Here is a 24,191-nt window from a genome sequence, read left to right as displayed (position 1 = left end):
GCTTTCTCATAATGTCATCTGAATGTGTTGCAAGGTATTTGTCCACATGGAGACACTTGTTTTTTATTTTCATGTATTTACAAAAAAATGTTTTATATCTGCTATGGATTTGTCTTCTCTGAATAGTGGAATGGTCCGACTCTGAACACACAACCCACTATACATCTTTCGGAACTATTCAGAGAAGGCAAATCTATGGCGATATTTTAGTTGTAGCACAAACATATTATATGTTTATTGTATGAAATATTTCACAGACAAATAGAATCTAATGGTTACAGTTGCATTTTACTTACTGCCTTTAACTTAAATTTCCATATTTAGTTTAAACTCAGAGGCACTCACCCGGACATTCAAATTTTGCAACCAAGTCTCAAATTTAGAATTAATAGCAGTATTAAAATCAAATAACTCCATACAAACTAGGTCAATTATCACTTAAAGAGCCACATGTTATGTGTAAGTAATGCAGGATTCTAAGTAATCAGCATATGTCAGCTAGATATTTGGCACACCTGAAACTGCTCACAATTCAGTGCACCTAGGCTTCCCCAGAAAAGGGACGTTTGTGGCTTGGTTTGCCTCACCTGTTATGGGACTGTCCCGAAACACCCGAGGCTGATAAGCTCTGCCTGCAGATCCTGGTTTGAATCAGTCATGTTAGAAATGAGTGAACCATGTTATGCTTATTATAAGGAACTTGTAGAGTTTGTTAAGTAATATATCAACGCAGTGATATTTTGACGTACATAAACCTTTATTAGTGCCTAATGGCTACAATGGAAGAGACAAGAGAAGGAAGGATACCAAATTTGTCATTATCATTTCAAGCTTTGTGGAACAAAAACATTTATAGCTTCAATCACTGTACAAAATGTATGTAATAACACCAGCTACTAGTAAACCATGCATAAAACAAGAACGATCAACCTAATGTTAAACAGATGCAGCTCAGGGGTTTTATATTTGCATTTTGTATTTACATAAACAGATATACATCTGTACACTATTGAAGTGAGCACCATAGAGCTACAACCCAGCACTTTGAGCTACATGACCCAGGTGTCACAAGTATGACAGGAGCCAGCTACAGAGCTGCATTAGAGGGCTCTCACACAGCGCTCCACCAGGGGCCCAATGGGCTCTCACACAGCGCTTCACCAGGGGCCCAATGGGCTCTCACACAGCGCTTCACCAGGGGCCCAATGGGCTCTTACTTAGAGACTCACTGGCCTCATACGTTCATGACAGGAGTGAGCTGAAGCAGGGAACTCTGTGGTCTCATGGCAGTGCTCTTGGAATGCAGTTTCTCCAAGTTCTGGAGAAACCCCCTCCTTTTCAGCCCCTCCAGGATCACAGTGTTGTTAGATGAGAGGCTGACTCGAGTCCTAAAGGGAAAAACCCCAACAGAGCAAGGTTTAAATAGGTAGCTTCATTAATGTTAACTGAAATAACAACGGAAAATACATTCACAGCAACACACCATCCAAAGAAAAGAACACCAGGTGCCAACAGAAGTGGGAAACAGAACTCTCTTTAAAACAAAAATGCAAAGATACTGCAGTAATTACATAATAATCACCATAATCATTCTCTTCTGTCTAAATACCAGCTAGTGTCTTTGGAAAAGGGAAGATGTTTGTTCAGCTTTACTTCCAGTTGAAGTGAAAAGAAAAGAGAAGCCATAGCACACACTTTGGAGGTAAGGTCAACGAGAGCAATCTATGGGGTCAACTAACCCCAGTTGGTGCTTATTTTCACTGTGACTCAGTCTGAATTCCTCCAGGGTGCAATCTTTATCTGCAGCCCAGTGGGTTAAGCTCACAGCTGGAGACTGGAAAGGCGTGAGCACTAATAAACACGGGCTCAGAGCCAAGTGTCTGCAATAAGAGGACCTCCCAGAGGAGATTTTCACCCAATGTTTTCACTAGAACTGACAGTCTGAAGCCTGAACCAAGGTAGAACTCACCGCGGAGAGTCGATCCCGCTGTCGCCCGTGATGCTCTGGCTCTCTCCTCCCACCTCCGTCTCCCCCATCTCTCCTCCCTGTGCTCCGCCCACCGTGCTCAGACTGGCACCGGGGCTCTGAGGAATTCCTCGCTCACGCAGGGTCTCAAAACTCCCTTCCTGCTCCTCGGCCTCACACCCCCAGTGAACGGACTCCCCGTCGCCCTCATCAGCTGATTTGTGCAGGGTCTCTGCGTCTGAGTCCACTTCGCTGGTCTGGCAGTAGTCAAAGATGCTGCTGTCTGCAGCCTCGGTATGATCCAGGTGGTCCGAGCTGAGGCTGGCATCATGCATCGTCTCCCCCAGTAGGGGCGCTGCTTGTTTAGGGTTCGGATTACTTTTGGCATCTGGAGATTGGGTCTTCTGGTGGTGGTGGATAGGCCGCCCACTCCAGCTGTTCTCCTCTGGTCTCACAGAGGTTCGAGGGGTGTTCTGCTGAGTGGATGAGTGGCTGTCCTCTGCATAAGTGCTGTCCCAGTTTCTTCGTATGGAGTGGGGGTGGTTGTAGGGGGAGTAGGAGTCAGGGTGGTGGCGGGAGTGTTGATAGTGTCCGGGGAGCTCTTGGGGTTGTGGATCGGGGTCGTTGTCTCGGTAAACAGACTGCGGATCATGATAGTCAACTATCCCTGTCTTAAAGCCCTCTCTGCTGTTCATCCCTCTCTCCTCACTCAAATAAAGGGAGCTACAGGCATCTTCGTCCTCCTCCTCCCCTCTCTGGTATGGACTGTGGTGGTCGCCATCCCTCTGTCCCATGAAGGCATGACTTTCTGCTATTTGTCTCTCTTCCGGACTTGGGCTTTTAGGACCTCTGTTGTTGTTATATGCTACCCCCTGCTGATTACCCGCTGTAGTGCAGGGCTTCTGACACAATGACAGCCTGTGGTTGGTATCTTCCTGTAAGTCTGCATATCTTTGAGACAGTCTGTGCTGGACAGAGGGCTTAGCCCAGGCATGGTCGTAAGGGTGGGTGGAGACTAGATCATTAGTATCTGTAGTTGGCTGGGGAGTGTTGGGGTGGTCATCCCCTTTAGCTTGGCTGTTTGGATGCCTTTGGTTGGTCCCACCTCTACACTCTCCTTCCTGCAGCATTTTGTGCTTGCCCTCCCCCTTCTCCCAGCTCTCTCTGCCCCTGCTCTTGCCCTCCCTCTGGTGCTTGACCTTGTCCTCTATCCTCAGCGTGCTGCTCTGGGGGTAGGCTGAGCTGTAGTCTGCTGGAAGCTCTCTGCCGGGCTCGGGGCTGGTGCGGAGGAGGGGGTCTGCGGTGAAACCGTGGTCGGGGAGACACTCATAAGATCTGTCCTCGGACGCGTGTGACTTCCCAGCGTGCTCTGCTTCAGCGGCGGTCATTCTTTCTCTGTGAGGGTCCCAGGATTTGGAGCGGTGTCCTGCTCGCTCTCTCCTCCCGGCTCCTGTCCTCCCCTCCTTGGGCTCTTTTCTTTTCTGGTCTCTGTTGTAGGGGGTGGTGGTGGTAATGGCTGTAGCTGAGTCCAACCCTGGTGCACTCTGAAAGGGGTTGTCTATGCGTTTCTTATAGAGGCATTTCCCCTCCCCAGGGTCCTCGAGGTGGTCTGGTTCATCGACAGGGACCTCCGGTCTGAGATGAGAAGGAAACGGGTCTTCTGTCTCTGGGTCCTCATCCACGCACTGAGGCGCCTTCCTCTTCCCCTTGTCTCTCTCTGGGTCTCTCTCCCTATGCTTTTCTCTGGAGGAGTGTGCTCTCCTCTTGCTGCGACAGGCCTTGGGGGCAGACCTCCTCCCTGCTCCTAACCCCGTTCTGGAGGAGTGGTGGTGCTTGGCCTTGGAGGAATTCAGGATCTCAGTAGACATGCCCTTGTCGACCCCTTTATCTCCCCTGTCCACCCCCTTGTCGGCTGGCCGCTCCCTGTCAGCTGTGCACCTCTCCCCCCTCTCCTCCAGCTTCTTCATCAGGACTGTGTGGCGTGTCAGGTTGTCCACGGTGAGCTCAGGGTTGATACGCCGAATAATGGCATGCTCTAGGTCCCTCGGCAGGTTGTTCAGGTCATCCTCGTCCCTCACCGGCCATTCCTCCGGTGGGAACTGGCCCGAGAACGAGGCATACTCCTTCTTTGGTTTGTCTTTCTTCCCTCCGTTCCTCCTGAAGAGGCTGAGGCCAAACTTGCGACCGGGCTTGTCTTTGTAGTCCTTGTCCTTGCGGCTGGCAGCGGCGGTGGTGCCCGTGGTCTTACTGACCTCACTGGCCTGGTAGTCCGCTGCTGTGGAGGTGGACTGGTTCTGGACGGACGGTTTGTGGTCGGAGGGTCGCGTCCACTTCAGGCTCTTGCCAGTGCACTCGCTGATGGAGATGGAGACCGAATGTTGGTCGGGGACGGAGGGAGGGGTGGCAGTGGCCGCGGGTGTGGCCACGCTGGAAGAGGGCAGTTGTGGAGCAAAGCAGCTGCAGGACTTGCAGTGAGCCACCAGGGGGGGCTGTGCATTGGCCTCCATGCAAGCTTCGTTGCTGAGGAGGTATGTGATGGGCGGAGGAGACGGCATCTCGTTGTCTCCAGAGCCGGAGGTCCACCAGCTCTTCTCTCTGACCAGGCTGTTGGTGATAAAGTAAGTCTGGGGTGTGACAATGAAGTAGCCTTCTCCTGTGTGGTAGATCTTGCGCTCCTTAATTAAAGTCCCCAAAGCATTGTACAGGATGTCTTGGGTTGGGATTGTCATTCCTAAATAGGATGAAGAAAGAAGAGGTGATGAGGAGAAGGATGAAGCCAGCGCAATCCTCATATGGAATGTATGTCCTATAGAATATATCTTTAAGAATGCTAAGGAAATAGAGCGAGGGGGGGAGGGGGCTGCAGAAGCAACATTGTCCACAGAGTTTGGTAAACATACAAAATAATTAAAGAAATACCTGGGTGAGCCTTGCTCATGTGGTTGATGAGAGCTTCCTGGTTGACAGTGACATGGGAGGAGTTCATGTCTGAGATGACAGAGCACAGCACCTCGGCTAGGGGGATGAACTGGGACTGGGGGACAGGCAGCATCTGCACTGGTGACAGGTCACCTGAAACACACACAGACAAACCAAGTTAGACACGTTCACCTTCACATCTGTATGTGCACGCACCTGGGTAACAGCAGACACTCCCACGCATATTCATTTGCCAGAATAAATGTTCAGGTTAAGTTTACAGGTCAACTTTCACCTCAGAAATCATAACACTGGGGTGGTCCTTTGAGGTATGTGAAACAGCCCCGACCTCCATCTCAATACGTATATTTGTATAGCGGTAGTATAGTCAGACCACAGAATTCCATTACTCCACCTGAAAGTAGCCGCTGAAAAGTTGCCTGCTGGGGTATCACATTTCACACTTTATCACATTGTTGCTTTAAATCGCAATTAAACTAATGTCACTGGCACCATATGATGTATAAAATCAGTAAAAGAGGAAGTGAGAGCAATATAGAGTCAGAAGGAAAGGTCTATAGATAAATACTGCTGTGTCCTTGTAAGAACAGTGTCCTTCTACACCCTGAAAATATTCACACACACGCACGCACATCAGAACCCAGCCGACCAAAAGACTGGACTGCTGTCCAATTACACATTTACAAAGTCTGGAGGCCACCTCACAGACACACCAGTTGGTTTTGAAATAGTAAAAAATCCATTCAAAACACCAGCCGACATTTGAACGTGTTTCCTCTGTACAACCAATGATTAGAAACTATGACAGACTCCCTCACATAAAACAGTTAATGAAACACATCAGATTAAGTGATTTTATTCCTTCAAGAAAACAGTTTTTTATGGGGTAGTTTTAGTGGCATAATAACAAGTGAGGATGTACAGACGATGTAGAAAGTGGGATAAGGGAGATATAACAGGACTATAAAGATGGTCCACACTACTGGAAAAGGCATTGGCCCTTGAACTGGCGTTAGATGTAGCTGGGGTCAAAGCCATGGCACAGTTCTGCTTCAACATGAACATGCCAGTCCAGGACTTCTCAGTGCAAAAGAAAGGCAACATGGTTAAACTGACACAGTAACAATCCACAGATAATGTCCTCACGTCCATTACAGAAAATGGTGTTTGCAGTGATTTGTACCGTGTTGTATTCTGGTAGGGACATTACGCCTCAAACAAGCGTGGTGGGTAAAGTAAAATTAAAAATTAAAAAAACGTATATTGTGTTTGTTATGTTGTTATATTGCTAAAGACACACTTGTTCCGGGAGTACAACGGTACTCAAGAAAGATTTGTTGGATCAGATGTTAGTTTATTTCCCCCAAGAACACAATGACACTTATTGAGGAACTTGCTGCACTTGTTGGTTAGTTGTAAGTGATTTAACTCGCTGTGAATTATACTATTGTTGCTTGCTTTCCTCCAGTACAGTCTAGTACTTTCGAGGATCATGTTGTTTAATTGAAAATTAAACATCCTTCCGGTTCCACCCATTGGCACTTATTTGCTTTTCACAATGTATGCTTCATATTTTGGCTTTGTTTATGAGCATTGACCTATGCACTTTTTGTAAAGCTCTCTCTTGTAAGTCGCTTTGGATAAAAGTTTCTACTAAATGTAAATATTAAGGAGGTCAACTTTTGCACTGTGAGCAGCTGAATGATTACCAAGAGACCAGGGTGAGACAAGCTGCCCTCTGAGAAATCTGAACTGTGACCGATAACAGACACAGACATAGGCCAATGACCATGACCTCCTTTAAGACCAAGGAAAACAGGTTTTCGTTAATCAGCGACTTAGTACTAAATGAAGGAGCTGTGCTGGTAATCGAATGAAAGTAAACATTAATTGTTGGTGAAGTGTATCAGACTAAAATTAGGCTTATCACTGTTTTATATATATTATACTGTTTTTGTGATATTTTTACATTTTAGCAGACGCTCTTATCCAGAGCGACTTACAGTAAGTACAGGGACATTCTCCCCGAGGCAAGGAATCAAACCAGCAACCTTCTTAATAACAGCCCGATTCCCTAACCGCTGAGCCATCGGACTCCCTTTGTGTGTGTATGTGTGCATGTGGGTGTAACAGCAAGTCCCAAATGTATGTGTCTGCCCTCTGCGGCAGCTCTCTGATTAGGGATATTTTTCATTCCTTAGACATATGTGCGTAAGGTCTGTGAGTGTTGACATGTCAAGCGGGAAAGAGGATATGACAAGACACTATTTAAATGTAAAGTTTGATTGCCTAAATCAAAGACATAACACCCATTGTCAGCGAGCGGGGCAGCTGTGGCTCAGCACGCTAGCACCTTGCATGCCAGCTCCGTTGCCGTGTGTGTTTGTGTGTGAATAGGTGAACGAGAGGCAACTGTAAAGCGCTTTGGGTGTACCGTGAGGGTCCATTAAATGCGCTTTATAAATGCAGTCCATTTACCATTTACCATAGTTAAAGAAAAGTTCTTTAAAAAGTTAGGCTATTCAAAGGCCCCAGATAGGGGTTCTGCTCTTTGACATGGGGGAGGGGTCGGGGACCAGATGTGCCCAAACCCACCAGAGGCTGACTTAAAGCCTTAAAAGCTGATGTCTCAATAACAGCCTCACTGAGTCTAGCCTTCTCTCTTGTATGCACATCCAATAGGAACACCTGCAAGGCTGTCCTCATGGCAACAGCTCCTGTCTAGGGTTAACAAGATCATTGGAATACATGGTCAGTGGGTTGACATGAAAAAATATTATTTACACAATATCTTTTACAAAGGAGTTAGTGCACTGATTATAAAGGGTAAACAAGAGCAATGTTGCCCTTCATTAGAGAACAGGGTAGGAAAACACTGCCCATGTTGTTTAGATGGTAACCCATGTGGTGTGTCCATTACCAGGGCGCTGTATTAGGCTTATTGTCCTGGTTCTGAGTCGGATATCCTGCTAGTTTTTTCATAAGAGGTCAAAAGAGGGGGATACAGAGCCTGACACCCATATTCATTAACATATATTTAAATGTATTCCTTCAGGAGATGCTTTTATCCAAAGTGACATACAAGTAGCGCATATAGTAAGAGCAGCAAATAATCAAGGACTAGGCTTGCATAGTTACAATACTACAATGGCTGGCAAAACCTTCCACCATCAGACAGAGCAGACAGGTATAAAGACGATGGACACCAAGAGATCTGAGAGATAATGATTTAAATTTTAATGATTTAAAGAAGTAGTTTGTTGCTGTACAGAGCCAGGTGGGGAAAATACTTGGTAAAGTAATCCTGCAAGGGGATTAGCTCTTGAACATTAGAAGGTGTGACTGTCTCTCGTAAAACTGTTTTCTCTGGGGGAGGGGTGGGGGGGGGGTGGTAACAGAACTCTGTGCTCCTGTAATATAAGACCAGGCCACGGACATTAAACCCATTGTCACACACAACATGAATACCCCTCTGGACACCATGGCAACGCAAACCTGTGCCACAAGGAGGGAAGCGACACAAAAGTGAGAAGTACCCAGGAGAGAGTAGCCAGAGGACCCCACTGTAATAACAGGAGAACTGGATTTTTGGTAGGGTGAAAAGTCCCATCAACATGAATGAACAGCTTTCCACATTAATTTACTGTATTCACATATTTTCAAAGATCTCTACTTCTGTTCAAATACCTTAGACAAATAGTTGGTAGAGAGGACGTTTTGGAGCTACGGATGGACAGACAAATGCTGTCCTATCTCCACTGATCTGCCTGGCTCCTGACCCTGGCTGAGAAATACCACATGTATTCACTCTGAGGGGAGCAGGCCCCTGAGGGCCGCATGACTCCCATTAAGAAATAAGATTACATTACTGACTGGCCTCTCTGTCTTTCTGACATATAGGCTGCTACCACTACTGGCGCTACAACTGCAGTATCTATAAAACTTCTGAGATCTGATCGCAACAATGTCCTTCCACCCACCCCCACGCACAGACCGTCTCACACGAGACAGAGAGAGAAGTAGAAAGAAATATCAACCTTATATATACTGTGTGTAACACACTCGCATTATGGAGTTTAGTATCAGAAGAATCAGAATCAGAATGGGATTTATTCGCCATGAAAGTTTGCACAGACAAGAAATTTACTTTTAGCAGCATACAATAAACATATAAGAACCAAAAATTTTAATATGTGGACTATCTATACTAAGGGTGCATAGGGTACATAAACTAGCAGTACTAAGTGGAATTATAATTGATTAAAATGTACAATAAAATATAAGTTGTCATAAAATAAAATATAAGTTGCCATGTAATATAAGAGCCATATAATGTAAGAGTAAAATGCAAGAAGGACTCTGAACCTCCAGAGATAGCATTAAGAACATGTCATCTGTCCAAGTCCAAACCCAATACATTTTCAAGATTGAGTTTAAAATTCAACCCATTATTATTAACTCGCAAACACATACCACATACATACAAGCACACACACAGACCCAGTTGTCTGTAAAATAGACTTCTCCTTATCTTGTCTCTAATCCTTTGTGTTCCAATAAGCAAACAGGTTAATCTGCTAACCATCTCATTAGGGATAGACTGTACTTCTTTGAGCAAACTTGAAGTTGGCTCAAACTAACAAACAAACAAACAAAAAAACCTCAGTGACCTTATCACAAACATGCCTGAAAGAACCAGTGGAGTAGACTACAAACTGCCAAGTTTTTGACAGAGAAACAAAGTCACACATTCAAATGCGCTGTTGGGAACGGGAAAGATTTCAGCAGTGATTTGTGTTACCACACCCGCCTAGCACTCAGGTCCCTTTGTCCTAGTGTCGTAGCTGGGTTCCTTGCCACACCCTACAGTGTGTGTGTGTATATATCTGTGTGTGTTCACTTATAGGCCTTTACAAGCTAAGCCTCCCAGTATTCTATGGTGCACACAGATGTGGACTAAGTAGCAGTAAAATAGGCCCATAAAACCCAGTGAAAAGATTCCCTTGACCAACATGGGCTGCTAGCATAGCAGACGTTTTCATCCAGTGTTCTCTCCCCGCACAGCCTCTAGGTTGTGTTGGGTTTTTATAAAAAATGTACTTATTTTAGGTGAGCGAGAGATTCATTTGTTCACAATAGTTCTACTAAGAGTGGGAAGTAGATTCTATCGATTATCTAGTGCTCCACCTAACAGTGTCCTCGGCCATGCAATTCTATAATTGAGGTACATTACACCCAACCAATTACATGTAACAATAGAATGCTTGTTCCCACTACGTAAGACTGTCAAAACAGCACAGGTGAGTGATTGCGCCCTAATTATATCCTCCTTACCATGTGATAAAACTGAAACAATCTGCCCATTCGTGTTTCTTGATGACTCTAAAAAGCATTCATGTCATGATGAACATTACTAAGACAGGTGATACATGGGTAAACCTGTTAATTTCTGACAAAGCCATTTGGCAGGGCTGTCTCCATGGCCAATCTTAACTTGGCTAATAATCATACGTCATTGAACGGGTCTTCATGGAATGTTTAGAGTCCTAAACAGATGAGAAGGATGTCAAGAGAATTATGAAATGGTGTATACAAATGTCTTTATTTTTGTGTGTAAAAAATATGAATAGTCTAAATAAATTGCTCTTGGTTATTACGGGAAAATCTGAGTTGATGCCTTTCAAATCCGGTGGGCTAAACAGACACAGGCTTTGTTGTGTGTTTCATCCCTATGGCAACACACATTGTGAAGACGCATTGCCGTCTGACTTTCATTCAGTAGGGTGTGGGACTCAACACAACCAGGCTTTTAGGTCAAGGTTCAAATTCAAACTAGGGATTTCACATTTCAGTCTTGAGGAATATTAACACATAAAACCACGTTTGGAAACATAGACGGAAATAACAGAAGGCAAGACTGATAACAGTGTAGGAGAGGAGAACCCTGTATTTTACCATCCCATAGTAATACAGTATAATACCTGGGCGGTGTTAGATGTGGTAACAAAAAATCAACAAAAACGTGCTATTGCTATTACTCATCTTAGTTTGTTTGGTACAACAGCCAAGACAAGCCTAAATCATGCCTGTGAACAACTGTTTAGGACTGGCAGTGAACTTTAACGTAAGAAACACAAAACGGGCCTGGTGGTCCAGTGTTAGCAGAACTTCCACAGCAGTTTCTTTGTCTTCAACCAGAAAGCATGAGACAGTTCAGAACACATCACCCCCATCCCTTAGATGTCTGGTGTTCTTGTCAGAAAGTAAAAAAATGGACACAGCTCTCAATAGTCTAAAGATTGTTTTTGACTTAGGGCTCAAGTACCTTAACGTGACCTCTCTCATCCTCTTCAAGGATGGAACGTCTGTCATAAGTTAAGACATAGCCATGTTTGTAGTTTAAGACAAGACTTGGGATAGGAGTCAGTAGTTACCAGCCCTACTAAGGTCAGAAATTCTGCTATTCTGCGATTTTACCCTAGCACAAACCAAAAAGTGACCACCAAGCTCAAAGGAATCCAGGTCAGCAGTTTCACAAGCTTCCATGCTCTGCCATGTTTAGAAGTTCCAGGTGTTTCCAGTATGCTCCACCCAAGAAACCCCACCATTGTATGCACTCACAGACCATCCTGAGAGACTAGGCAATGGTTTACAAGACTCCCACACCTCCTAATCAAGAGTCATGGTGGTCATTGAGCCCATATGAAGTCCATTTCCTCCAGTTTCAACCCACTCTGCGCTACGTAAGAAAAAAACTGCTTTGTTATCCCACAATTTGGAGAAGACCTCCCCTGCCTGTCCGCCATGTGACCCCAACCTACAAGTCTGACCGATAACTGCCGGTATCTAAATCACTGTGCTCTGTGATAAGAAAACTCTTATCTTCTTATAATGTAAGCTTCATCATCACAGATCTGCTGTTATAAAACTTAAATAAGAAAATGAATACTTCCCCTCAGGAAGCAAAGTGATACCAGAGTGAGTGTAATAAAATTATAAAAGGATCATAATATCATACCGGTCCTCCTTTTCCCCTGACTCACTTTCAAGCTGAATCCAATAAAGGGGCTCCCATACGGCTGATGGGGTCCATAGGCTAAAGTCGAGGTTGGATGGCTGAGCGGTTAGGGAATTGGGCCAGTAATCTGAAGGTTGCCAGTTTGATTCCTGTCCGTGCAAATTGACGTTGTGTCCTTGGGCAAAGCACTTCACGCTACTTGCCTCGGGGAGAATGTCCCTGTACTTACTGTAAGTCGCTCTGGATAAGAGCGTCTGCTAAATGACTAAATGTAAATGTAAAGTTAAGTAATGTCCTTGTTTGGTATTGTTGGCAGTGATCCAGCCCTATGGGTGAACTCAATACTCGGGTCAATAAATGGGCTGTGTCTGTGTGATTCTCACCAAGGGGGAGCTTCCGGGCGGAATGGTTAGAGGATGTAGCTAACAAATAATGTGCAGCGTGTGTAACACACACACACACCCAGATCCAAAGACACATGCACGCACAGACAAGGAAGGAGTCTTGTTTGAGAATGGTGGGAGCAAGCTGTGTTTCCTATGTATACCTAATAATATGTTATCTGGAATCAGCACATAGCTTTCAGGAAACTGCAGTCAAGACACCACAAGGAAAACAGACAGACATGCAGCCCAAAGCCACATGTATTGGACAGTTAATCATCCTCTATGTTGGCCAATGATTGACAGGGGAATGGGGACGGACAAAAGTACCCCACCCAACACAATCATACCAGGGTTTAAATAGGCAGGTAGCATGTGAAGATGTCCTGCAGATAAACTGCCAAAATGTCCTGTTCCAGTCATACAGGCTGGATAAGCTTGGGAGATAATGTGTGGTTGCTTTGCAAAACCCTCTTGTGTTCTCTGTATCTTAGATTCAATTACAGACCATTTTAATCACGATACTGGTCCTGTAAAGTAATTAGTAGCATTTGAGCTGGAATAACAGATTGAAATAGTCCTCTTGTAGGCCCTTTCAATAATACTCACACACACAAATATCCACACACACAGGACTAGCTTCCTATGAGGAACACCTGGGGATGCAAAGTTTTTGTGGGTCTCACCAACAACCCCTATTAAATCCCATGACCCTGAGGGGCCTAGTTAGTTGAAAGGAAAGTCCCCTTTGACCTTTGCTGCTTGATCAGGGCAGGGTGGGCCGTTTAACCCCTGTAAGACCCAGCATGAGGGCGACACGACTAATAAGCGGACATCTGGGAGAGTTACGACCATTAGTTGGAGACCTGAGACCCAGACAAAATCATCTCATGAAAGGAGACACCAAAACACTTTCATCCCAATGACAGGATGAAAAAGGGGTTTACAGGGAGCTTAATGTCAGGAAAGATCCTTGGTTTAAATGGACCATTTCAGAGATGCATCACTACCTTCTGTGCCATCTAAAAAAAGATTCTGCACACTTCACAGTGCACAGCTCAGTAGCGGATTCTGTGATGTAGCATTTACCTACAAGACATTACAGTCTAGTAATCACACAGCTAGAATACTTATATTGTGTCTGTAAATATATATTTTTTGCTAAACAGAACATTCTTACAGCAGCATTACAGCACAAGACAGTGATTGAGTGAGTGTGTGTGTGTGTGTGTGAGTGAGTGAGTGAGTGAGTGAGTGAGTGAGTGAGTGAGTGAGTGCAAAAAGAGATCCTTTATATATCTATACACTTTCAAGTTCACCACATTTTCCCTGACAGTGATACCACAAACAACAATAGTGGCCATAAATGACAGTAGTGACAAAAACAGGACACATCAATAAATCACAGGGCAACATAAATGTTTCACTCCTTAGATCCATGCATAGTCACACCTCTAGGACCCTGAGGCGAGCAAGAAACATTGTAGCCGACCCTTCCCACCCTGGACACACTCTGTTCCAGCCACTCTCCATCAGGACCAGAACCTCATGCCATACGAACAGTTTCTTTCCATCCGCAGCTGGCTTCATCAATAAGGCTAAGGACTTCCACTATCACTTTATTGCACATTGCACAAAACCGCCAGTCATCGCTTATTTTATATCTTATTTTATATTTTACATTGTATAGTATTGTTTAGAATTATTTCAACTATTTAAGATTTGTATATGTTTATCGTATGCACCTTCCTGCCACAGTAAATTCCTTGTTTGTGTGAACTTGCATGGCAAATAAAGCTCATTCTGATTCTGATTCTAGTGTGCAACCAGTAACAATGCGAAGCCACTCAATAATGCAAAAGTAGCTGTCATTGTGAACACAGCCTTATATTTAATTATAAAAACAAGAATCTCTTTGTCCGTCTGTCTGTGGCTTGATTGCCTCCAGAACCAGGCACTGTTTGAAATCGAGGTGTAGTGCTCAGAACCTAAGGATGTGCAGTGTTGCGCAAGAAGTTATTTGGATGAATGGTTTGCAAAAAATACAAACACGTTCATCACCAGGTTGACCCGCACTAAGCGTTAAGGCCATGAATCTCGCAACAAATACATTTACACATGTTCACCACCAACAGGCACTGCACTAGTTTTACCAATGAAGAAGAGTTGGGTGTGCTAATCATATCAATGCATATCAATGCAGATCATTTATCACGAGGAAAGGGAAGTGAGAATAGGAGGTTATTTCGGATTACTGAACCCAAGGGAGGACCATCACAAGACTATCCAGGACCTATATATTTGGGAACGCATATAGTATCTTCCAAAAACTCTGAAACCACCTGAAGGGTTGAACTCTGTAACTAATATAACTGCAAACACTGGAAACTATTAAATTATCCTTTCTGGAATTGTTTTGTTGCACAAAAGTCAATTCAAAAGTTAGTCAGAGATAGTAACGAGAAAACTGAAAAAGTATGTGTGTGAGACAAAAACTGATGGAGAGAGAACTTCAACAGATAACCTCACTACAAAGTGACTTGAGTATGAGAGGTTAGTTCTTGTACCAGCAGGGTGCATTCCCACCACAATAACAACAGGGTCTGTTTATCCTAATTCCTTAGCTCTCCTGATCCCATCCTCAAACCCCAACCTCCTGACCTAGTCACCAGACCCATCACCCCCTCCCAATCCCTCTAACCCTCTCCCCTATTCTTATCCTCTCCTCACCTTAAATCTTTACACCCGGACGCTTAAATCTCTACACCCGGAGGAGAATCAACCAGATAGGCCTCTTCCCATTCCTTTCTGCTTTCAAACCTTTAGTCAGAGAGATGGGACAGAAGGATATTGGCCAGTTCAAATGTGCATTAAAAGTAATTCATAACACAGCTAGCAATGTTGACATTAAGACAATGTCAAGGCTTAGCTACCCGTCTGCAATAAACCTCTCGTCCTTCACCGCCCATGAATTGTGGGTACGTAAATCCTGAGACTGGGCAGTAGAGGAGACTCAGGGCTGGTTGGCAACCAGCGTAGGGGTGATTCACTGCTGACCGACTCACAATGAGACAGTAGTAAATAGGGGTGAAACGACACACTCAGCTCACGATTCAATACGTATCACGATATTTTGAACAACATTATACTGAAATTCACTCAACAGATTTATTTCCAAAACATTTAACATTTTCAATAATTTTCTTTGTTGTACATACAATTTAGCTAACTACGTTCAAGCGATTTCTGTGAATGCAATGAATGCACGCATAACGCAGGTGCAGAGTAGGTCGCATGCTGGTAGCTCAACCAATAGGATCAAACGGACGTTGTATTGTAAAAATATTGCCATAACTCTACGATACATATTGTAAAAAATTTGTATTGCAATATATTGTTCCACGACATATTGTTACACTCCTTGTAGTAAACCATGTGGACATGTGAGCACATTCTATGATTGTAGGTGTACTTCTGCTTGTTTGTGCTGATAATGCCTGTCGTAATGACAGGCTTGCTCTTGACCCCATATGTTGCTTGTATGTGAGCAATTGTGACGAGTTTGTGGTGAAGCTTTTAGGGTCTGAAACATACTGTCAGTTTTCACCTCCCCCTCCATATGTCCCTGTGTGGTCCTCCTCTCCTTCACATTCCACTGCTTCACGTTCCTCCTTGATTAAGTGATCCATCGGTAGGGGATGACTGACTGACAGTCAGTCAACCAGCAGCTCATTGTAATAAAAATGTGGTTGTTGTTTGTTGTTTTGGGCAGCAATACTTTCATTGGGTATCACACTTAAGATATCTTGGGACTGGTGCACTTACTGTATATATAAATTAAAGCTAAAATCCAGGACCAAACTATTGCGCTGGCTGTTTTAACTCCCCTTTTGGAGGGTAACCTATACTGGATGCAGTTTTATGGGTGTGACTGTGTTGCTACTGCAGTGTTGTGGTATATTACAGGACATAGGTCACTGTGGCAATGTAAAGCATTTAAAACTTTTAACTGCTATGAAATGTATTTCAGAGTTCATTAACAATCATTCTTCAGGCCAAACATTAGCATAACCTTCCTATAACTGTAGCAATATTTGCAATATTCCTATCATTAGGTCGAACAGTCACAAGGGATTTTGGATTTTGTCAAGACTTGATAGCTATAACACAATTTTATGTTTATTTTCCAAAGGCAAAAGTATATTGCACAGAAAATATATTCACAGAAAGAGAGAGAGAGAGAGAGAGAGAGAGAGAGAGAGAGAGAGAGAGAGAGAGAGAGAGAGAGAGAGAGAGAGAGAGAGACAGAGACAGAGAGACAGAGAGAAAAGAAAAACTTATCATGGCATTGATTCGGAACTTTTCGACACATACCGACTGCTTTGATGACAAATCCTTTGGGTGACCTCAGCGCCCTGCGCATCCATGCCTCTCTCAATACCTCCAAATTATTTGCGTTCCCCTGGACAAAAAGTACTAGATTTTCCATCCATCCTTGAAAGTAAACTTCGGCAATAGCTTTTACTAGTCTTTTATTCCAAAAACTTCGTACATTTTGTGCCTTGAAATCGGCAAAAATCTCCTGGCCGCTCGCAATGTTGGCATTGTATACTCCTCCACCGGTCCTGGAGCTCTCCTCGTCCTTGCCAAAGACCAGCGCGAGCGAGGCAGTGGAGAGTTGTACAACCCGCTGCTGAGACATTGTTACGCCACAAATGCCGCTTTGTTTGACTCCAAAAGACAAATGTCATGCCACCCCATGGAGAGAAATGTTCTCAATGAATTTCTCAAATGTTTAAGTAAAACGAAACATCTCTAAATGCTGAATTTTGCTACACATTCCTACACTACCTCTGTCAGTCAGCGTTGCCTGTGGCGGTAACGACGTCTGTAGTTTCTCCTTGCTTCCTAGGTAACCAGCAGTGACGATGGCGGAGAAGAGGCGGAGGATCAGCCAGTTGTGGGAGAGTTTGTCTTGTTCTTAGTGGCTGTACAGTGAAACCCTCAACAGCTGTTTTCCTTTGCACGTTTAAAATGTTTGCACACACAGAAAAATATGCTACATCACTGACAATTACTGATGAATATTTGGCAGCGTTGCCGTAATTGACATTCAACATCAAAAGTATTAGGTCTTGTATTTTTAGGTAATGTATTTTTATCATCCTGCAAAACATCTTGAATTGGACTAGAATTACTACTTTGTATCCAAAAGTCCTTCAGTCACAGCAAAACTAACATGGCAGTAAACAGCAGCAGGGGAGGACAGTAAAATATATAAGTATTCATTGTAAAACACATCTTGAGTTTTGTTTAAATGTTTTTTTAATTATCAATTAAGTTAAAAGATACATTTGAAGATGCCTAGATTGAAAGTATGCTTTGATGAGAGATATATCACTCACATAAGCCCATGTTTTTACGTGCCATGCTCGACAGCTTGTGTTACCATCTCCTACAGAATAATCTTGTGTTATGAGACCAACACCTCTGCTGATAATGCCATAGAGAGGATAATATGTGTGTGTCAAGCAGGGGGAACGGCAGGCAGATTATGAGAACCATTCCCCCATATGTTTTTTAAACATACACCCCATTAGTCTGGGCTTTTACTGAGGTCCTAACAACCGGACAAAGAGGCAGAGACAGACAGACACCTTATATATCACAGCCTGAGAAAGCCCTGTGGCTCTAGTTCCAGGAGCACTCAGGTCCTTGAGAAGGGGCCACCCTGACTCAGTGTGGTATTAAGCTCAGTGCTGGAACAGGATATTGCGCTTCCTCTGTACATGAAAAGAATACATCACCCACTCAGCCCAGGGTGAATTATGGCAATGTTTCCCCATGGAAGGAAAGTGGTGTGCAGTCTAGTGCAGTTTGGACTTGGAAGAAATCTGTGGATACAAACACTGGGAAGTTCATATTTGATTTTGAGTTTCAAAAGTTTCATTTTGCTCATGAAACAAATAAATTACCCATTAAACATGACCTCAAAGATAACCAGAAATGTTTTATTGTGCATAAACAGAAATAATTTAATGATTTAATAAAGTCATCAATTGTTCTGTTTTGGCATGAAAATGTCATACCATTGTCAACAGTTAATGTTGACTACTAACAAATATACTTCTCAGCAGTCTAGGAGTAGACAATAGAACAATATTTAGAAACCTAGAAGCATTTTCACTAAATGTTTAGTCTACTGGTGGAACTGATTATAAGGTAGCATTGTAAAGCAAGGTACTATAATTGTCTGAAATTATTTTGCCAAGATTTAATTTTCTCTGTGTGATCGTGTGTTTCTGTTTGACTGTGTGTGTGTGTTTGTGTGTGTTCACGCATTTGTGTCTCTGCATGCTTATATTCAAAATATTTAGGATCAGGTGTCTTGTAAGGTTACATATCAGGTTACATTTTTTTGTATTACACAGTATGTTTTGAATCCGATATGCTAATCAACCAAATGTTATCCAAAAATCAAATGTCAGATTTTCCATGTACATGCCAATACATCTGTTACTACTACAAGTGGTCATACGTTTGGGAAATATTCTGACTTAAAGAAGATTTTCCCTATACCTCCATGGCCAAAAAACACAAAACTCCAATCATCACAAAAGCCCACCGGAATTCATTTGGAAAATGTGGAAATGTTACTAACCCATGACAATGTAGAGGCCCTGGAGAACAGCTTTATCTTCAGAACCTAGATCAGCCTAGATTTCCATACCGCAGGACACAGAAATAAACTGATTTTTGGAATCTAGGATGTGTAACTACAGTAACCCCTTCTGGTGAGAGAGCTGATACTGGATACAGAAGCTCTGAATTGATTTGCTCAGCCATGGAGGAGAAGGGAATATGATGGTTAAAGTTTAGGCCAGGTATTGCCAGTCTTCCAACAGTAGTCAGAGAACGCTCTCTCCCTCTTCACACACAGCCAAACAGTGGAGACTATAAAAATCTAAGAAAAAATCGAATTTTAAATAATATTACTAACTACACATCGTATATCACCACGATACCCTTTACAAGCCTAAATAATTCCGGATATGTGCCGTAAACAGGAGGCCGACACCCTATGAAGATAACTGTCTAACAAAACTGGAACTCTCTTTCACATACATACACACAAACAAAATTGACTTAATCTGGTGTAATGCAAACTTAAGGCTGATTCAATACTATGAGTACCATAATAGCTCTACATGTATACTATATTTAAAATGTACTTCATTATGGAAATTACCCTTTCTACATCAAAAATCTTCAAACTTGTTTTTTTTTCTTGGATTAGCATCTCTCTACTCGATGTCTTTCAGTGCCAATCCTGGCCTGTTCTCTTTTTATGCCTTCATTATTTCAACACCCTCCCACTGCAGCTTAGATCAAAGGAGAATCAACCTGGTTTGTGTTCCATCTCGTCAGTATATATTGATTTGGTTAAAGACAGAAACAGATGCATGCTTGAGTGCTTTACAGCAGAAATCAATGGTTTCCTAATTCAAGCCTGCAACACACTTAGTGTACAGAGTGAGCAGATACCCAGATTGGCTTGATGAGAGCTGCTTTGGTCTAAAACTCAAGGGCTTCAGTCAGATTAATTTGGTGCTTGAGGATGGTGAGGGTATTTACTATAGTACTTACATAGAGCCGCTGCAAAAGAGCCTCTCATTTTCAGCCTTTGTTTAGACTTGTGTCTTCCATTATGTACAATTTGTCATTGTCCTTCTGTATGGTAATGTGTGCACATCTTCCTGTCCTATGCAGATGTTATGTGGTTTGTTAATAGCTGGTGAGTGAGTTGCAGGTGGGTTTACAAAAACACACACAAATACGCACAGACAAACACACGTGCACAGACAGGCTGGAAATCACAGATGTATGCAAGGTATCTCTAGCTGCACTTTGAGTCTGGGTGTGAGTCAGAGAAGGTTGGAAATTGAATCTTCTTTGCCATGTCTCACCTGCAAACTCCCACAAACGTTAACGTCAATAAAATCATAAAAGTTTTGTTGGGTTATCAACATGCTGTTCTTGTAAGGATATCTTCTGCCCATGCCAGCAGGCCTCTAAAACTGTGAAGACAAAAAATCTTTAAAATTGTGTTCTGGCCACCCATACATAGCTCTATAGCTGAATACCAGAGACTCTTTAGTCATATGCAGACTCGGTCAACCTGACCAGGGATTTAGCTCTCTGTGGGTCTGTGTTATATCACCTGTCACTGCATTACCATTCTAATGACATGTTCAAGTCTAACTATTACAACTCAGGTGTAAATGACCACAGCTTTGAACTAAAGAAGCAGAGCCTGAGAACTTCTGCTGCAAAGTGACATCAAACACCGCCACATATGAGGTTCATTAAGGGAACGCACTGGCAGAAGCTTTTTCAGAGGCAGAGAAGGATGTAGCACACACTCACAATCACGCACATACACAGACTCACAAACATGGACAACTGACCTCCAACTGTTTCTAGCGACCCCTGCTCCAAGGTGACCCAAAGCATGCAGGAAATACCTCCCTGTGACTTCCTGGACTGGTTTAGAGCTTAGCACTTCAATAAGGAGAGGAGGATGGGAGGGAACGATAGGAGAGGGGGCTGGAGAGAGCAGGAGGAGACCAAGACAGATTGAAAAACCTGTCAAGATTGCCAGCAAGGTGACAATATTTACCCAATCTCAGAGCAAACAATACTGATGATAAAATAAATCTGAAAGCTGCAGTAGGGCCTATTCATGTTAGTTTCCTGAGGAAGTGCATCTCTTTCATCACTTTAGAGGAAACAGCAAACAATTATGCACATAATGCAGTTAGTGAGGTTGGACCAAGAAAGGCAACTGTGACTATGGACAGAAAAAGCAAAGTAGCAACAACAAGTAGCACACCAACCTTGTATGTCGTTTCACTTTATTCACAAATCTTAATTAAAAGTTCACAAACCTGACTGCTCTTATAGACACCTCACAAAACGATCTCCTGCTACCAGTTGGCTACCACGGGTGGACTGGAAAGTCAGACAGAATGACACAATGTCTACACAAAAACATTATATGAAGATTTGTATTATAGCAACCTACTGCATGGTAGTTGACGTTTTGAGCCAAGTTTGCATGAAACATGACAAAGCCAGCTATGTAATTGCACCATATACATTTTTGTTTTTACAAATTGTAGGCTGGTACCGGCAGTCTTGGTTCTCACTGTATGTTTACCTTCTGGGGTGACACGCTTTCCTCCAGGGCAGCCTCCAGTGGCAATTATGTCTTCTTTTGAGCTAAAGTATAAATAACAAGTACATGAGTGATATGCTTATTCTACATGTTGTAGGTGAGATTTGAACAAGCAATCAAATGTTGTGCGCAATTTCTTTGTTTTGGCACAATTTTACTTTATAAGCTACCTTGTGACTCTGTAATAAATGGGTAATAACTTGTACCTAAACTGTTATAAAGAAAGATAGTTGTAAACTTTTGAAGTGGCTCTTAGGAGGGTTGTTCAAAAAGCACAGAGGGGTGGCATTCCTGCATTCCCACCGGCCCCACACACCCCTGAGACATGTTGTCAAATACAACCTGGAAACCTTCTCACACTGTAACCCAGTATTCCCAGGGAAGGGCCAGGAAAGAAGATAGTTTCCTTAGCGACCTTACTAACTCTGGCCTAGTCCTATAGGAGGCTGGCGGCCTGAAGCAAGCCTGGGCCGAACAGGGTCCCCTCTCTCTTACCACAGGGGCCTGGGTGCTGGGGAGGCAGGGAGAGGCCAAGTGGGGCCAGTCAATGGAGCCTCTCATGTATCAATTACCTAAAGTATCAAACAACACGTAAGTGGGCGGTGAGACTGTTTGTTTGACTTTAGTGGACAGGAGTATGCTAGTGAAACTCATTGGGTAGAGAAGAACAACTTATACCTTCTCTCCTCTCTCTGTTATTCGGCCTAACAGTATCTCAGCCTGACTGTGGGCTTCCACCTATGTCTGGGTTATGTCATTGATGTCACCACCATTGGCAATAAATCAAAACAACAATGCAGTTAATTCACAAACAGTAAATCCTGAAGGGTTATGAAAAGCCAGCAGGTCAGGCCAGCAAAAGCTGCAAGGAAAGCTGTGTGGCTTTGTTATGATAATTACTACAGCAAATGCTTGACACTCAAAGAATAGCAAACCTTAGAGAGGTTAGTGGTAGAAATAAAGGACTGTGGAAGCGGCTGGTAGATGGGGGTGGGTTAGATAGAGGAGAATGTGATTTGGATGGTGTCAGTGGTGGGCGGTGGTAGAGAATGATTGGCTACCATAAGCTGCTATGCACAGCTGGAGGAGGAGTGACAGAGCTCAACAAAGGGTACAAAAGGGAAGGTAATGATGGGCAGATCAACACCTCCAGAGTGAGAGGTCTCAAACACACAAACACACACATACCTGCAAACAATGAAATCACGAGAGAAGAGTTTACTGTATTTCATCGAGGTGACATCAAAGAAGTAAACCACCAATTGGACCATATATTTGGCCATTCCCAAGTGTCAATAAGACCAGTATAATACTATACCACAATCCACAAATGTTGCTTCCCCCATTGCAACCCCCACTACTTCAGAGCCCTCCTTTTACTACCAAAACAAACCTCAAGGATAGAAAAATATGGCAACATGATACGTTCCTTAAACAATTCTCTCAACGTATGCAGGCCAACTCCCCACCCTTAACATCAGCCCTGCATTAAAATGGACTGATTGTCCACAGACCAGCCTGTGTGTGTGCAACTCTTAGCCCTTTGATAGCAGGGGGTTAAAAAGGAGGGGAGAGGAAACCACAAAAGGCCTCTGTTGGGGCTGGGGAGTGGGGTTACCTGCACTGCTCTCCATGGCAGGATTGGATTTCATTACACACACACACATCACACACAGTGTACTACAGCTGGAGTTTAAAGGTTTGTGTTGCTCAGGAAGAAGGTTTGTGTGCCACCTATTCAAAAGAGGACATGATGACAAAAGCCCCGATAGACAGTTGAAATATATATCATGGCACTGGAGAGGTAGGTTTTGTTAAACTAAGCTGAGTGTCCTAAAGAAATGACACAGATGGGCGGAAACAAATGTATAGATCTAATTCCTTCCCAACCTTTTCTTTCTCATGACCCATCAAGTACGTCATCTTTAGATCAAAAGGGGACCCTGCCACGAGTCATGACTCAACAAACTCACAGCTGCTGCAAGCAGGGGTCAGATGGCTGAGCGGTTTGGTAATCGGGCTATTCATCAGAAGGTTGCCGGTTTGATTCCTGGCCGTGTCCTTGGGCAAGGCACTTCACCCTACTTGCCTCGGGGGAATGTCCCTGTACTTACTGTAAGTCGCTCTGGATAAGAGCGTCTGCTAAATGACTAAATGTAAATGTAAGCAACCTATGGGAAAACTCTTCTGCACTAGTTATGCCTATTTCCAAAATTGTAGCAAGCAGAGGCTGAAAGAGGACTTTGTGCTGTTCAGTCCACCCTATTCTCTATAGAATACTAACACCATCCTCACAACACATACCTGGAACCATATTGGGAACACATTGAGGTGATGGAATCCTAACCGTCTGGTGAAGGTGATGGCCCTTTGAGGAGGAGCGGAGGCAGACATTCAGAAATGTCACACTGGCCTCCAAGTGGGTTTGACCTCTGGCTGGACATCAGATCCCTCTGCAGGACATGCAGTCATCAAGGAGAGAGGATAAAGGACCAAATTAATGCAACAGCCGAACTTGGAGACATATATTGGTTCCAAGTAGTCATTTGTTTTCATGGCTATTGTCTTCCATATAGGAAGTTCTCCTTGGAATGTGTAGGGGAAGAACTCCCTTCCTATCACATCCGCAGTAGCTTTTATGTATGC

General features: G+C 43.5%; 1 protein-coding gene across 1 annotated transcript; it reads right to left on the bottom strand.

The window, feature by feature from the left end:
* Window positions 1-736: 736 nt before the first annotated feature.
* Window positions 737-17,180, bottom strand: stox1 (storkhead box 1). Its single transcript, XM_084667304.1, has 4 exons — window positions 16,682-17,180; window positions 4,886-5,038; window positions 1,970-4,697; window positions 737-1,388 (listed from the first exon to the last, which is right to left on the bottom strand). Exons 1-4 carry the CDS (start codon window positions 17,007-17,009, stop codon window positions 1,235-1,237), a joined length of 3,363 nt encoding a protein of 1,120 aa, XP_084523430.1. The 5' UTR covers window positions 17,010-17,180; the 3' UTR covers window positions 737-1,234.
* Window positions 17,181-24,191: the final 7,011 nt, after the last annotated feature.

Source organism: Hypomesus nipponensis, chromosome 11 (genome assembly GCF_054491055.1).
Source record: "Hypomesus nipponensis isolate SF chromosome 11, ASM5449105v1, whole genome shotgun sequence".
NCBI lineage: Eukaryota > Metazoa > Chordata > Actinopteri > Osmeriformes > Osmeridae > Hypomesus > Hypomesus nipponensis.
The sequence above is the reverse complement of the archived record's forward strand: the minus strand, read 5'-3'. Positions and strand labels throughout refer to the sequence as shown.

Coding starts and splice junctions, on each gene's coding strand:
- stox1 (XM_084667304.1), bottom strand. CDS start 17,009: ATGTCTCAGCAGCGGGTTGTACAACTCTCCACTGCCTCGCTCGCGCTG. Junction 5,039..16,681: donor ATTTGTCATCAAAGCAGTCG/GTATGTGTCGAA, acceptor TGTGTGTTTCAG/GTGACCTGTCACCAGTGCAG. Junction 4,698..4,885: donor CATGAGCAAGGCTCACCCAG/GTATTTCTTTAA, acceptor CATCCTATTTAG/GAATGACAATCCCAACCCAA.